Consider the following 17,140-nt stretch of genomic DNA (forward strand, 5'->3'; position numbering starts at 1 on the left):
AAACAGTTTTACTATTTAAAATAACAGCTTTCTATTTGAATATATTTTAGAATGTAATTTATTCATGTGAATAATTTTCACCATCATTACTCCAGTCTTTAGTGTCACATGATCCTTCAGAAATCACTCTAATATGCTCATTTTCTGTTCAATAAACTTTTTTTCTTGTATTATTATCAATATTAAAACAGTTTTTTCAGAATTCTTTGATAAGTAGAAAGATCCAATGGTCAGCATTTATCTGGAATAAAAGGTTAAAAGGTAGGAAAAAGCCTACATCAACATGTTATTTATTACGGTCAGAGTTGGGGTAATGCATAACAAGTAACGCTAGTTACGTAAACAGATTACTTTTTCAAGTAACTAGTAAAGTAACACATTACTTTTTAATTTACAAGAAAATATCTGAGATACTTTTTACAAATAAGTAATGCCAGTTATGTTTTTACCCGTTTATTAATTGAAGGATTTCCTGTACAAATGTTAAGCAAAATCTGGAGTAAAATGTAAATTGCTTTTAATTAATCTCACTCACAAAAAACAGATTAAGTGTTCCTCAAAATGAATAAAAACAGTAAATTGCAAACTCAGAATATGACACAAACCTGCACTAATTAAATATGTGGAATAATACAAATATTGTTTATGTATTTAATCCCATTTTATTAACCAGTGTCTTTGCTTCTGACCTTCGGAGATCTGATTCAACCATACTAATAAGCAAAAATTAAAGATAAACTAACATTTGTTGTTCTTCTTTTTTATTGCTGAAGAGAGTTGAATTTTCTTCTTCTGCATTCTACTGTACAGACGTGAATTTACTTTTTCTTAAGCCTGAGGCTTTTGGTGTGAAAGGGCTTTTACATTTGCCAAAAATATAACTTTTTATATTGAAAACAAACAAGCACGCCCAGCCTAGATTTAAACGCATTACTTGTCATAAAAAGTGCCTAATTAATTAACGTAACTTTTATTACGTTTTTAGAGAGAACCGTAGTATTGTAATGCATTACTTTTAAAAGTAACTTTTCCCAACACTGATTACCGTGACATATATTTTAGTTTTTGAAGTAACCTAGTTCATCAGGCTTACATTTAATGATATGTACAGTTATAGTTTGATGAAGAAGCCATTGTAATAATTGTGATAATATACATCCCTGGCACTTTCAGCCATCTTTAAATGTGATTCATGTTATATAATGTTAACTAAAACTTCAACTTTCAACTCAGTTTGTTATACTAATTAAAATAGAAAAGAATGCAAAATGTAAGTGTTTTCACTAGCGGTCAGACTTTGACCAGTGTTTTGAATAATAATGATCAATTGCTTGTCATTTTATGATCTTCAAGTCAGAAGATCATATGTTTATTTTCCTTTCAAACTTTTTTAACACCAGCAGTTTCTGTTTAGGGGAATCTATGTTGACCTGACTGGATGATATCTTTAAAAGGCCTCAGACATTGCATCAAAGCTGAGCCATCTCTGTAGTAAACCGTTACAAGTGACAGAATAAAATAGATAAACAATCCTGTTAAATGAGTCATTAATACGTATGTCTTGTCTATGGAAATCTCTACTTGTACTTAATTAAGTGGTTGTATATCCTGATGTTTTGTTTTGCTAGCCAAGATCTGCTCTGCATGATCTAAACACTTATATTAAGAGTTTTAGTACATTCTGATAGGAGTTCCCCTCTGATTAGATGTGCTGCTGGTGATGTAATGTTCAGTGCATTGCTCATCATGGCTAAAAAGCACTTTTTATCAGACAAGCATCACGCTCTGACACTATTATCATGCTGCAGGGTTGGTCAGATTTTCAGAATAGCTGTTACCAAACGTATTCTGTCCACATAATAGCCAACAAAACTCAACAACAAATACAGTTTGTACTTAAACAGAGTTTCTATTTCCCATAGCAACAACCGATCTAATGAAAACACGATTTCACAGCTGTAATATTGCCCAGACAGTATCTTAATCCACTGGTGTATAATAGCTAGCCTAATCAGTGTTTACATTGCTGCGTACTTTTGATGAACCAGCTGACGCTATGTGCAAATGATGAAAATTATATTCATGGTTAAGAACATGAGTCATAAAAATGTTGTGAATGTAGATATTGAGTGTGAAAAGTTTGTCTCATTGTCGCATATAAATATTTCTTAAGCCTGACAATGATGCCTTATTATAAAACACAAGAGTTGATTACCTCAGTTTTAGTAAAAAGGAAATCTGACAAATCTCTCACTTTCAAAAGGTTTGGAATGGCTCCACCTGGTGGATGTGAATTGAATACAAACAGAAGGCCATTACGAACAATCATGCATTTTTATTTGATTAAAATCCTTTCAGACATGTAATAAAACACAGTATTTTCCCCTACGTTACAATATAAATATAGTGTATTGTAATACTGTACTATATTACACTACCAGTAAAAGTTTCTGAATTGTGAAATATTTTTACTATTTAAAATAACAGCTTTCTATTTGAATATATTTTAGAATGTAATTTATTCATGTGATCAGAGCTAAATTTTCACCATCATTACTCCAGTCTTCAGTGTCACATGATCCTTCAGAAATCTCTCTAATATGCTCATTTTCTGTTCAATAAACATTTTTTATTCGTATTATCATCAATATTAAAGTTTTTTCAGAATTCTTTAATAAGTAGAATGATCCAATGGTCAGTATTTATCTGGAATGAAAGGTTTTGTAACATTATACACTATACCATGGAGTACAATATAATTGGAGTCAGTATAACATATATTTGTGGAAGGAAACTATAAAAATTAATACTTTTATTTAGCAAAGATGCTTTAAATTGATCAAAAGTTATGATAAAGACATTTATAGTGTTACAAAAGATTTCTATTTCAGGTAAATGCTGTTTTTCTGAACTTTCTATTCATCAATGAAACCTGAAATAAAATCTATTCAGCTGTTTTCATCATAATAATAGTTTTTTTTAACAGCAAATCAGAATATTAGAATGATTTCTGAAGGATCCTGTGACTGGAGTAATGATGCTAAAATTCAGCTTTGAAACAACAGGAATAAATTACATTTTAAAATATATCAAAATACAAAACAGTTTTTTAAATAGTAAAAAAATGTACTTGTACTTGTAATTGTTTATGCTGTACTTTGGATCAAATAAATGCAGGCTTGGTGAGCAGAAGAGTTCAAAAACTTTTGACTGGTAATGTATTGTAACTTGTAATGGAATTACAGCCACCATAGCAACACGGCATACAAAAACATTCACAGTTGACGCGTTTTCTTCATTTGTCAGATCACATAATCTTTATATCTAGAATTCTTACTTTTTATGTAATATAGCATACAATATAAACCTAGTCTTTGTGTTTCTGATGGGGGTTAGAGTGTTGGTCTAGGGCATTTTGAACAAAAAAAACAAACAAAAAATAAATAAATCAATAAGCTAATTTATGCATAGGCCTATACATCAGAATGAGTGTCAGTGATTAATATTTTAAATGCTTAAACAGAAAAAGCAAAAGCAGTAGCTCGCTTCCTGTTCTCACTAAATTTACTAAAATGATCAATTAAAAACAATGCATATGGAAGAACCACATTCTGATAAACCAAACCAATGTTACTCTATAATTAAAGTCGTACTGTAGTCCCGTATCCCCAGACACCAATTCCAGGGTACAGGGGCTCAGTAAATCTAGCCTGAACCTTGTGCAAGAGCTTTATGCTGTCAGACACACTGTAAAATGCTATTGTTCCAGCCTCATAATCTACATACACCCCTATCCTAGAGGAATTGGGGACAGCTATAGTTGTGCTTTTGCTGTTATGAACAAAAGAGTACTTGGATTCAGAGCAGTACAAACTCCAAGACTTGTCATTCCCCCCAAAGCTGCCAGCGTTGTCATTTCCTTTCCTCTGAATCCCCCTGTAGGTCACAGCGATGTCTATTTCTGTGCCACTCCAGTCCACTTCCCAGTAATAGCGACCGCCGGCCAGACCCTCCTTACACAAAACCTGCTGCCAGTATTCAAAGCGATCGGGATGCTCCGGGTATGACTTTGGCTCGTTGCTCATCCGCACCACTGTGTTTCTGTCTGACAGGTGCAGGTTTGGATGGGCCGTTGAAGGATCCATTGAGAGCTGACAGGAATCTAGATTGAGAAGTGGTGTTATTAAATTAATCAACATAAAAAATAAAATGAAATTTTATCACTATTGGTTATATTGATTATAAACTTACATTCTAAGAACTCCTCCCTTTTTGCAGGATCCAGAGTCTGCAGAATTTTAACCTCCTTCACTGCAGATGAAAACCATATATGTGTAAATATATAATATGTACACTATTCAAGAGTTTGCGGTCAGTCAGAGTATTTAAAAAAATAAATGAATACATTTATTGACCAAACATATATTATATTAATCAAAAACAACATTTATAATGTTACAAAAGATTTCTATTTTAAATAAATGGAGTTCATTTGAACATTTTATTCATCTTCTGATTTCTGAAGGATCATGTGACACTGAAGATATGGCTGATGAAAATCCAACTTTGCCATCACAAGAATAAATCATATTTTAAAATAGAATAATAGAATGGTTTAAGCACCTGCTGATGAGATTTTGTTCAGTTCTTCTTTGCTTAAGTCTTCTAACTGCACTTTCAGGTCAAAGATGGCTTTCTTTGCATTGTCAAAAGTGTGGTGAGGGGCTAATGTCACCTTGGACAAGTCTTCATATCCAGAAGGAGCAGAAAGAGACTGCCAGCTCTAGGAGAAAATAAGCAGATATGTTATTTAGTCTGTACGGAACTGTTTAGCGAATACGCACAGCGCTTTTCAACAATACCTGTAGGAAATGGATATGATCGTCAGATTGGGACAGCTGCTCCAGGTCAGTATGTTTCTTTCTCAGTAAAGTAATTTCCTCCTCCAGCCTGGCCAGGTGTCCCTCTGCACGTGTCAGCAGAAGGTTTTCTTGGGCTCGGATCATCTCCTTCACTTCTCCATGCCTCCTCTCTAGTGCCTTCAGCAGTTCAGCAAATATACGCTCATTTTCATCCAGTACACTCTGAGATGAATGCTGTAATGAGGAAATGAATATGAATGAGACAGGGAGTGTTATTCACATATGTGACCCTGGACCACAAAACCTGTCTTAAGTCGCTGGGTTATATTTGTAGCAATAGCCAAAAATACATAGTATGGGTCAAAATTATTGATTTTTCTTTTATGCCAACAATCATTAGGAAATTAAGTAAAGATCATGTTCCATGAAGATTTTTTGTAAAATTCCTACTATAAATATATCAAAATGTAATTTTTGATTAGTAATATGCATTGTTAAGAACTTAATTTGGAGAACTTTAAAGGTGATTTTCTCAGTATTTAGATTTTTTTGCACCCTCAGATTCCAGATTTTCAAATAGATGTATCTCGGCCAAATATTGTCCTATCCTAACAAACCATACATCAATAGAAAGCTTATTTATTGAGCATTCATATGATGTATACATCTCAGTTTTGTAAAATTTAACCTTATGACTGGTTTTGTGGTCCAGGGTCACATATTATTCAAGTAAGCCTATGGGTGAGACTTCCAGTTCATTAGCTGCTATAAGGAAATCACAAGAAGATTAACAAAGTTCAGTAAAGAACTGTTTGCACTACAAACCAGTGTGCTCATAATTAAGATAATACCTTAAAATAATATGGTAAGACACACCAATTTGCAATATCAAGCAGCAAAATTAGCTGTTTTGTACAGCTAAAAATAGCTGGATGTGGACAAGACCGGAAGCCAGACCCATAAAAATTTACAAATGGCCACGTTAACTTATACAGCAAAAATAAGGTGGATAAAGAACCTTTACTGAAATGGAAAGGTTCCACATGAAATCAATGAGGCCAATAAAGATCCTTTCATTTTTAGGAGCACTTTGCAATAAAGTTCAAATTACTAACATTATTTAAAGGGATAGTTTACCCAAAAATGACATACCTCCAGAGCATCCAAGATGTAGGTGACTTTTTTTCCTCGGTAGAACAAAAACAAAGATTTTTAACTCAAACCGTTGCAGCCTGTCAGTCATATAATGGCAGTCAATGGGACCCACGGCTTTGAGAGTCAAAAAAACATACACAGACAAAACCAAATTAAACCCTGCGGCTCGTGACGATATATTGACGATGCAATGTTCAACTGTCATGAGCACGCTCACAACAGCCGGCACATGACGAAGAGCAAGCAACTATAACGTCAGTCGGTCAGACTTAAAAGTTGTGAGTCTGTGAAAAGTCAACACTGAATATGACACTGAGTTTGCGCAAGCAAACATAATCTTTTAGTTTTTAATCGGTTGCAACAATCAGGATAAGCACAAGTAATTACCATTTTGAGTAGCCGTCGTACCCACAATCTCTCTGTGTAAACAATGAATGACCTATACATGCATCAGAACGCTTCCACACATGTGTCTACTACGCCAGAGCACATTGACGCATCACGCACCTGCTGTTGTGAACACATTCAGGACAGTTGGACATTTTGGTGGATCAGAGGTAAAAAATGATATAAATAATCTTCAGTTTCTTGCACAAACCATTTGTTTGGTGTCTTAAGACCTCGATGTATCGTCACGAGCCGCAGGGTTTAATTTGGTTTTGTCTGTGTATGTTTTTTTGACTCTCAAAGCCGTGGGTCCCATTGACTGCCATTATATGACTGACAGATGACGTTCTTCGTTTATATTCTCCTGAAGAAACAAAGTCACCTACATCTTGGATGCCCTGGGAGTAAGCAGATAAACATCAAATTTTCATTTTTAGGTGAACTATCCCTTTAATGCATTAAATATTATGAACTAACAATTTCAGAGTATTTAACAATCATTTAATTTATAAACATATTATTCATGATTAATTTAGGTTTATTCATGATACTTTAGTTAATGTCAATTCATACATCCTAAAATGTTAAAAATGCATTAGGATAGGTGCAGGGATTCCTAATATTTTGAACCCTTTGACCAAAACTTTTTACTTGAAGAAAGAGACTATAAGGCATTTGCATCAACACATTTGTTCAGAGATCTTGGTTCAGAGATCTTGGTTAATGGTCAAATGACACGCAGGTAAACAAATATAAAAATGTTTTTAGTAGATGTTCTATTTTGATTGATTATAGGGATAGTTCTCCCAAAAATAAAAATTCTGTCATTAATTACTCACTGTCATGTCATTCCAAACTCATAAGACCTTAATTTATCTTCGGAACACAAATTAAGATATTTTTAAAGAAATCTGAGAGCTTTCTGTCCCAGCATAGACAGCAACGCAACTGACACGTTCAAGACCCAGAAAGGTAGTAAGGGCATCTTCAAAATAGTCCATGTGACATCAGTGGTTCAACTGTAATTTTATGAACCCACAAGAATAGTTTTTATTCAATAATTACTTCTTTTCCACGTCAGTCTTCGACAGTGAATGACTTGCAATTTTTTGCCCAGCCTTACATATTTGAACCTGAATGAGTTGTGGTACTCTCGTAAATGGCAGCTGAGAGAAGAAACTGTTGAATAAAGTCATTATTTTTGTTTTCTTTGCACACAAAAAGTATTCTCGTAACTTCATAACATTATGGTTTAACCACTGATGCCACTTGGACTATTTTATTGATATCCTTACTACCTTTCTAGGCCTTGAACATGTCAGTTGCACTGCTGTCTATGCAGGGTCAGAAAGCTCTCAGATTTCATCAAAAATATCTTCACTTGTTTTTGGACGATGAACGAAGGTCTTTTGGGTTTAGAACAACATTTCTATTTTTTGGTTGAACTATCCCTTTAAGTAACATGTTTCGATAAGAACAGAAAATTCTTCCTAATCATTTTCTAAAATCCTCACTTTTAGGGATGCCACTGCCTGCCTGAGACCTTGCCATTTCGTTATCTTTTCTTCAATTTTCTGCTGTGAAGCCATCAGTTTAGCCCCAAGCTGTTTCTGTTGAAAAAATGCACATTTGTGAAACATTGATCAGTTAATCTTCTCACTGTGTGAAAGCACTGAATTTACCAAAGATCATGAGAAACTGTACGCTTCTTCTTAATGACAGTCATGTTCTCTCAGCTTATAAGCTCACCTGCTTTTCTGTCCTCTCAGCTGCTGCTGAAACAATATCATGTTTTTTGTGTTCCTCCATGATACATAAAACACAAACACATGCTTGGTCAGAACGGCAGAAAACCTCCAAGAGCTTATCATGTTCCGCGCAGATCTTCTCCCGCAGTTGCCCTGTTGCCGCCACCAGTTTGTGCTTCATGAGAGCTGGGTACTCATAATGAGCCTGGAGATGTGTCTCACAGAATGACGTTAAGCACGTCAGACACGACTTCACTGCCTTGTTCTTCTTAGCCAGACAAAAATCACACAGCACTTCCCTAGAGCTGCTACGGCTGCTGGAACTGCTGTATCTTCCAGACCGCCGGGGCTTCTCCAGAGTGCTGTAACGGCTTTGGTTTGCTGTACTGCTCCGAGACATGTTTAAACTCTCTTGGCATAATCCAAAGACAAGCGGTTAAATGCAGTTTCAATGAAACTGTACTGACACATCTATTATATAGAGGAATGCGAAGCATGAGTGATAAACCAGTTTACCAGGTTAGGGTGACACCTACTGAAGAGGTGTGACAGCTGATGTAAGAACAAAGAGAAAAGCAAATATATGAATTTTGTAACATTGTAAACATCTTTTACACACACAAGGCCATTGTGTTGATGGTGAACCATACTAACAAGTAAAAGCCTGCGGTTTCAGCTGTGAATATTTTTATGGTGTCAGGTTCAAAGAAGTTAATTCTGGGTGAGTTGCATCTTGCGGTTAATAAAAACTTGATTTCTCTATGTAAACTGTGTTGTACAACTGAAAATTATACACTTCATTCATGTCTACATGCAACAGCTTTAAAGTCATTTTTGATTAAAAAATTTGACAGAATTTAAGCATCTGTCTAAAATGTGAAACAGGTGAGAATCAAAGTAAATTAAAGCATCATCTGTAAGGTCCAAAATATAAAAAACATTGTTTTCTTTACATTTCAATTGAGCTATGATCTAATTTCAGAGAGAACGGTGTGAAATTCCTAATGCGTGATCAAGTGAAAAGAGCAAACTGCAGTCAGAAGGTTGGAAATTCAGCTACAGAGTCAACATGCACTAAATAAAGAAACTTTACTGCTGCTATTAATAGAATAGTACTTAATAAATCCACATATCAATGGTTCCAGTAACAGTAACACTTCTGAGAAGTGAGGCTTGAATTTATTTGAACACAAAAAACAATAGTGTTTAATGTAGTTCTGTTTATACTGTATTCTTGCTTACTCATGTTTGTGTGCAGCTTTCACTTCTCACCTTTGTTTCAAGAGGGAAGTGCATGGCAAGAGGAGTTAAAAAGCCCTCTGTGTGCAGTTTCCACAACAAATGGAGCATTACAGAGTTTGCCTTGAGAAAAATGACTGACTGTCCACTTCAGATTATTTGTTTAAATTAAAGCATCAGTTTATTTGATTTCAATTTACATGCATTCACATACTCTACATGCCTAGATTAATGATCTAAAATAGCTTTCTTGAGGCGTATCCAGAATCTCATGTTACTCAAAGGGTCTCTGCTCCATTTTAGATATGTGTTCTTCTTCAGATGTTTATGAAGTCCAAGCACTTTCTTAGTCTTTCTCTCTTCCACGTCTTCCAGAATGATAATGATGATGTTGGCATTGCGCTCCATCAAAAAGCGAGACTGAGCTAATTCAAACTCAAAGCGACACCAGGCACTATCAATGAAGTGTTGAGACACGACCACAATGATTTTACGACTGCCCAGTATTCCTTCATCGATAATGTTGGAGGCTATGGACTTCCCTGCTTGAAAGTCACGCATGTGAAGGCAAAGCTGAATAGGTGGAACACCGTTCTCTAGATTCTCCATCAGTTCATTCATGACCCAGACTTCATCATAGCTGGAGAAAATCACAAATGCATCATAGGAGCATTCTTGTTGTCCAGGTGATCTGTAGCCTTTCAGTAAAATACAGCAATACTGAAGATAAAACTGGAACCTATAAACCAAGAATGATAAAAGAACTACTACTGTAACGAAAAATAGCGATAAAGCAATTGTGAGTCTTTTCTTGTGCACACAGCTGTCAATGTCAAAGTCTGTTGCTCTTAAATCTGAGCTTGGTGGAAGTGTTTTACAGAAAATATTTTCTGGTTGCTTCAGAATGTTCTGATTTAGGATAATCCACAAAATAAAGTCTGTCTGGGAGCAGGAGCAATCGATGGGGTTAGAAGACAGATCAAACTCTGAAAGGTTTGTGGGCAACTTTTGGAGAACATGAAGTGAGATGCTAGTAATGCTGTTTTTATCAACATAAAGTGATGTAAGAGGTTTCAGTTCAGGCTGGGCCAGAAAATCCAACGTCATTAACTTGTTTTGACTTAAATATAAATGCCGTATTTTCAATGTGCCAAAAAAAGATCTCCTGGAGATTTTTTCGATGCCACAATGTGAGATGTCAAGAACCTCCAAATTTGTTAGATTTTGTAGGAGGTAACTCAATGCATCACCATGAAAGCTGTTTCCTGCCATTTTAAGCACAGTCAAATTGTTCAGATCCTGAAAAATGATTTGTTTTGTTAAAGTAATACTTGTGTAGGAAATATCCAAGTACTTTAAGTTTTTCAGACCACGTAAACAACCGAAGTAAAAAACTACAACCAGTTTTGTATGGTGGAGGTCCAACACTTCAAGTAAGTCTAATCCCAAAAATGGCTTACTGACCAATCCTATCTCAGAGTTTTGACTTAAATTCATGTAACGAATGCTTGGTGTCCTTTGAAAAAACTGGGAACAGCAGTCCTTCAAAATCAATAAGTTTCCACTTAAATCTACAAACTGAAGAAGAGGCAAATCACTGATACCATTAAAGGTCATGGGTATATTATTCTTCACCACTAGTTTTTCTAAGCTGGGTATGTGTGAAATAACTGGTACAACAGACAAAAAAGTTATCCCTAGATGCAGTTCCTTAAGACAGCAAAATGGAAAAAGTTTCATGCTTTTGATATATGCTTTTTTCACTGTGATTTTTGTCACATTGATCATACAGCGGAACAAGTGCATGTCATAGTCAGACCATTCTTTCTGGATTAAATATATTTCGTTGAAATTAAATGCGCAAAGCCCATCGAGAAAACTTGTATTTGACACCTGGACTTTCCACTGCGATCTGTAAGTTCCCATGAACAACTTTTCCACATTGAGACCTGCAAGAGCTTCTAGACACTCCTTTTGTGCATTAAATGAAACAAAGGCAGATTGTATGTGGAACTCCTTGAGATAAATGTCTTTGAAAGCTCCTGGTTCAATGTATAATAACGGATTCCTAGAGAGAATCAAAGTCATGTTTCTGCCGATCTCTCGAAACACAGCAGTTTCATTGGTTGTGATCATAGATATATTATTGGCATGTAGATCAAGTAAACTGAAGTCTTTGAAGGTGCTCATGAATAAAGGGAGAGACATGGACTGGATGTTATTTGTCCCGACTCTAAGCTCCTGCAGCTTGGTTAGGTTATTCATCTGAAGCTGTAAGGATGACAGACCAACATCCACAAGAACTAGTTTACGTAGATTATGTAAAGAACTCAAGCATTCAGGTCCAAAATATGTAATAGGGTTTCCGGTGAGAATCAAAGTAGTTAAATTCTTCACATTGTAGAAAGTATCATTTTCAATGTGCTCAATGTGGCATCTGAAAGGCCAAAAGATTCAAAGTGAGTACATTCAAAAAATAGCTAACATGTTTTAATGGTGACGCATGATGATTAATGATCATTGATTTACCTTGTGAGATCCAAAAACAGTAAATTGAACAGTAGAGGAAATACACACTTATGTAAAGAGATCAGGAAATTGAAACTGAAATCCAGAGATGTCACAGTGAAGGGAAGACTGCTGGGAATATGAGTCAAATTTCTTCCAAAACATGAGTACTCCATATTCTTGATTATCTAGAAATGAAAGAAAGACACAGGAAAGGCCCATTTACTTATTTTTATAATAACTTACTTTTGGTGATCCTGATTTTCATATAAACGTCATGCTCTGTCTGAGGGACACCAAGACATTTTTCCTTTACTATCAGATAGATAGATAGATAGATAGATAGATAGATAGATAGATAGATAGATAGATAGATGATAGATAGATAGATAGATAGATAGATAGATAGATAGATAGATAGATAGATAGATAGATAGATAGATAGATAGATAGATAGATAGATAGATAGATAGATAGAAAAGTGCATATTTACATACTATGATATTTCCCTTTCCCTTCCCTTGAAACACAAGGTTAATCAGGAAATTACTAATATATTTGAAAACAAACAAACAACAATAATATAATATAATATTTGGTTTTGGGGATACTGAAAAAATAAAAATCTCAACAGAACATGAGTCAAATTATTAAAAAATAATTTCAGAAGCCCTGCATGTTTGTAATGCTATAGTTTACTATAATCCTAACAATAACACTACTTCAAAATACTACTATATTAATTATTTGGCATGCATAAACAAAATATTCTCTGAGAACCTAGCTTTAAAACATACATATGAACTACCTTAACTAAATTAGGTGCTGTTCTTACCGTGGTACATTCCTGTCCTTGTCCAGAACTCACCGAAATTAAGATTAAGCCTAGGAAAATCATCCGTTCCCCAAATGACACGATCATTGTTAGAACTGATCTTGATTGAGATCTATGGAAAACTTGAACAAACTGTTAGATTCTAAATCCTACAGCAAACTGGGAGCTTTTCTGTCACTAGATCAGGAATATTACTTAAGTTCACACATCAGTGAATGTGAAGCCGTTCAGTTTACATCACATTTGACATAAATCTGATTATTCTCTGTTATCTTATTATTGCATGTGTGCAAACGTCTCTCACTTCTCTTTTTTGTTTTAAAAGGGAAGTTATTCATTTCCAACGTGCATTCCTATGATGCAAAGAAATACCTTTATTTGCAGTTTTTGCCTTGGGAAAAATGGTTGAACACAACATAAAATGCTTCTTGTGGTTGAAAATTAGATAAAAGTTTCTTTATTGAAAACATATATGTAATATTATTTCTTTGTGGCAATAATAGCTTTCCTGAGGCGTATCCAGAATCTCATGTTACTCAAAGGGTCTCTGCTCCACTTCAGGTACGTGTTCTTCTTCAGATATTTATGAAGTCCAAAAACTTTCTTAGTCTTCCTCTCTTCCACGTCTTCCAGAATGATGATGATGATGTTGGCATTGCGCTCTAACATAAAGCGAGACTGAGCTAATTCAAACTCAAAGCGACACCAGGCACTATCAATGAAGTGTTGAGACACGACCACAATGATTTTACGACTGCCCATTATTCCTTCATCGATAATGTTGGAGGCGATGGACTTCCCTGCTTGAAAATCCCGCATATGAAGGCAGAGCTGAATAGGTGGAACACCGTTCTCCAGATTCTCCATCAGTTCATTCATGACCCAGACTTCATCATAGCTGGAGAAAATCACAAATGCATCATAGGAACATTCTTGTTGTCCAGGTGTTCTGTAGCCACTCAGTAAAATACAGCAATACTGAAGATAAAACTGGAACCTATAAACCAACAATGATAAAAGAACTACTACTGTAACAAAACATACCGATAAAACAATTGTGAGTCTTTTCTTGTGCACACAGCTGTCAATGTCAAAGTCTGTTGCTCTGAAATCTGAGCTTGGTGAAAGAGTTTTACAGAAAATATATTCCGGTTGCTTCAAAATGTTCTGATTTTGGATAATCCACAAAATAAAATCTGTCTGGGAGCAGGAGCAATCAATAGGGTTAGAGGACAAATCAAACTCTGAAAGGTTTGTTGGCAACTTTTGGAGAACATGAAGTGGGATGCTAGTAATGCTGTTTTCATTGACATAAAGTGATGTTAATTTTTTTAAGTTTTGGAGGGCCAGAAAATCTATAGTCATTAAATTGTTTCCTCTCAAATTTAAAAGTCTAAGCCTTTGAAGATTTTTGAACGAGCTTGGATGTAACTCTACCACACGACAGTATGACATGTCAAGGTGTTCTAGTAAGGTGAGATTACTAAATAAATAACTTGCTACATCACCCTGAAAATGATTGCCGGCAGTCTTAAGAATTTTAAGATTACTTAGCCCATAAAAGCAATATATGTTAACAAAGGTGATACTTGAATAAGAAATATCCAGATGCTTCAAATACTTTAAGTTAGAGAAAAGCGAACGGTATCCCATACCTACAACCCTTGTACGATGGAAATCTAGAATCTCAAGGGAATCAAGTCCATCAAATGGTTCCATAGTAAGACCAATTTGTGGATTTAGACTCAAATTTAAATACCTCAACTGAGGGGTGCCAGTAAAAAATGTGCAGCATGATGTTAATGTAATTTGGTTTGAACTCAGATCCAAGTACTGAAGCCTAGGCATGTCTATGAAGTCTGGAATTTGGGTTGCAACGTTGTCTGTAAATACTAGTTTTTCTAATGTATGGAGATGTGAAACTTGTTTACCTGGCACAGTATCTAATTGATTGGAAATCAAGTAAAGCTCCTTGATTTCATGAAATGGCACATTCGCTGTTTCACGAATTATACCACCCTTCACAGTTACAATTGTGGCATTTACCATACAGTGAAAGATATTAATTGGCACATTATGCCTTTCTTTCATGTAATAAAATACCTCATAAAAATTAATGTAGCAAAGACCATCTAAGTAGCCTGCATCCGATGACGAAATCTTGTAATCACACCTGTACTTTCCAAGCATTAGTCTTTTTACATTAAGACCATATAGAGCTTGTAGACCAGCTTTCTGAGCAGCAGATGAAACAAAGGCAGATCGGATGTCCAGTTCTCTGAGATAAATGTCTTTGAAAGCTCCTGGTTCAATGTAAAATAACGGATTCCTAGAGAGAATCAAAGTCATGTTTCTGCCAATCTCTCGAAACACAGCAGTCTGATCAGTTTTGATCATAGATATATTATTGGCATGTAGATCAAGTAAACTGAAGTCTTTGAAGGTGCTCATGATTGAAGGGAGAGAAACAGACTGGATGTTATTTGTCCCGACTCTAAGCTCCTGCAGCTTGGTTAGGTTATTCATTTGAAGCTGTAAGGATGACAGACCAACATCCACAAGAACTAGTCTTCGTAGATTACTTAAAGTATTCAAGCATCCAGGTCCAAAATATGTAATAGGGTTTCCAGTGAGAATCAAAGTAGTCAAATTCTTCACATTATAGAAAGTATCATTTTCAATATGCTTGATTTGGCATCTGGAAGCAAATACAAAAATTTTATATAATTCATAGAGCAACACATTATACAATATATTTAGATGGTAACAATATTGCTTACCTTGACAGATCAAGGACTTGTAGATAAGACAAAACTGGGAAAACAGTCTTCTGTAAGTGTTTCAAAACATTAAAACTGAAATCCAGATTTTGAACGGAGGAAGGAATGCTGGGTGGTATGTAGCTGAGGTTTCTTCCCATGCATGAGTAGTGCAGATTCTCAGTAATCTAAATGAATGAACAATGGAAAATTCTCAAATTTCACAACTGTAATAAAAACAGTTAAGAATAACACAGATTTAAAAGAAAAACAACAGCAACAACTTACTTTTGCGCACGATTCTCCAGCACTTATGGAAAAGTAAATTATAAAAGCACTTACAGTGAAGAAATTCATCTTAAGTGATCTCAGTCTCTCAATCGGTCATAAAATGTGAGCCAGCCTTGGCAGAGGTCTTTAATTATGAGGAACAAATGCCATGGTTTCAACAATGGGGAACTATGGGCAAAAGGATGTCACAGGGAAGTAGGCTTGTGTTTAATTTCATAGATTTTGAATGAAGAAGTACCTTTCTAAATACAATTATACATAATATAAATGTACAAAAAAAGTCTAATTAAAAAATGTATGTATTATTTTTCATACTAATATCACGGTAGCCCAGGGATGTCATTTGGTATAGAATTGGATGGTCGACCAGCAGTATTAACATCTCCTCTATTGTTGTTGTGCAGGTCTCTTCAAAAGTATAGCCACTGAACATTAACTCTCTGCGCTCAACATGGAATAGATGCTCAACACTTAATCGCACTGTTGGGTTTATAAAATACATTGCACTCCAATTGCAACAACTGAAAAAATATGCTGGCCTCAGGAAAGAAAGCTTTCGTGGACATATGTCCTTATCGTTGTGGAGGCTAGTTTTAAGGTGATGTTGTGCTCAGTTGATGAAGTAGCCCGAAATGACAAAGAGTTCTGTCTTTGTCAAGCCAAGCAGGAGATAGTGGTCTTTCATCCAGTCAGGAAGAGCAGGGGGCCAAGCACAGATCCCTGGAGTACCTCAGTGGTTAGTTGGTGTGATTCAGACATTCATCCTTCCAGTGAAACCTTGAAGGATAATATATTACTACACATACTATAGGATTCAAACTAGGGAAGAGCAAAACCAATGATGCCCTGCTCTATATTGTCAGCTATGAGGAGTTTGATGTCCTTTGCAGGGTCAAATGCTCCATTCTCTCAGCAGCCTGATCTGAATCTGGGCTTCAACAGCACCCCCAGACAGCATAGTGCTACCCATTTCCTAGGTGTCAAGGTCCCCGCCCCAGAGTATCAGACCCTGAGCCACAGAAACTGAGTCAAAAGCAGAGAGGAAGAGGAGAGGGTCAGCCTGGACTCCCTCGAAGAAGTCTCATGCTCACTGTCTATCCCTCCACTCAACACCATGTAATGGAGGGAATGAAATTGAAGTTGTGCCCGTCCTTATGTACCAAAATTCCTCTGTATTATTCTTTTACAGCCATTACTTCCTCGTTCCGAAGAAAGATGGCGGGCACAGGCTATACTTGATCTCATGAATATAAAACCACTTTATTATGAGATGGCCGTTCAAGATGCTGACTTTGAAACAGATTCTCACACAAGTATGCCTCGGGGACTGGTTTATATTGGTGAATCCCCCATCAT

General features: G+C 35.7%; 3 protein-coding genes across 3 annotated transcripts; all 3 read right to left on the minus strand.

Moving 5' to 3' along the window:
• Positions 1–3,563: 3,563 nt before the first annotated feature.
• ftr14l (finTRIM family, member 14-like) lies at positions 3,564–8,552 on the minus strand. The gene is made up of 6 exons (XM_073833597.1): positions 8,154–8,552; positions 7,919–8,014; positions 4,863–5,096; positions 4,624–4,783; positions 4,252–4,311; positions 3,564–4,162 (listed from the first exon to the last, which is right to left on the minus strand). The coding sequence occupies exons 1-6, from the start codon at positions 8,550–8,552 to the stop codon at positions 3,642–3,644; spliced, it is 1,470 nt and encodes a 489-aa protein (XP_073689698.1). The 3' UTR covers positions 3,564–3,641.
• Positions 8,553–9,619: 1,067 nt separating this feature from the next.
• On the minus strand, positions 9,620–12,821 carry tlr4bb (toll-like receptor 4b, duplicate b). Its single transcript, XM_073834143.1, has 3 exons — positions 12,735–12,821; positions 11,921–12,087; positions 9,620–11,828 (listed from the first exon to the last, which is right to left on the minus strand). Exons 1-3 carry the CDS (start codon positions 12,819–12,821, stop codon positions 9,620–9,622), a joined length of 2,463 nt encoding a protein of 820 aa, XP_073690244.1.
• A 393-nt stretch (positions 12,822–13,214) lies between these two features.
• tlr4al (toll-like receptor 4a, like) lies at positions 13,215–15,853 on the minus strand. The gene is made up of 3 exons (XM_073834145.1): positions 15,782–15,853; positions 15,515–15,681; positions 13,215–15,432 (listed from the first exon to the last, which is right to left on the minus strand). The coding sequence occupies exons 1-3, from the start codon at positions 15,848–15,850 to the stop codon at positions 13,215–13,217; spliced, it is 2,454 nt and encodes an 817-aa protein (XP_073690246.1). The 5' UTR covers positions 15,851–15,853.
• Positions 15,854–17,140: the final 1,287 nt, after the last annotated feature.

Source organism: Garra rufa, chromosome 2 (genome assembly GCF_049309525.1).
Source record: "Garra rufa chromosome 2, GarRuf1.0, whole genome shotgun sequence".
NCBI lineage: Eukaryota > Metazoa > Chordata > Actinopteri > Cypriniformes > Cyprinidae > Garra > Garra rufa.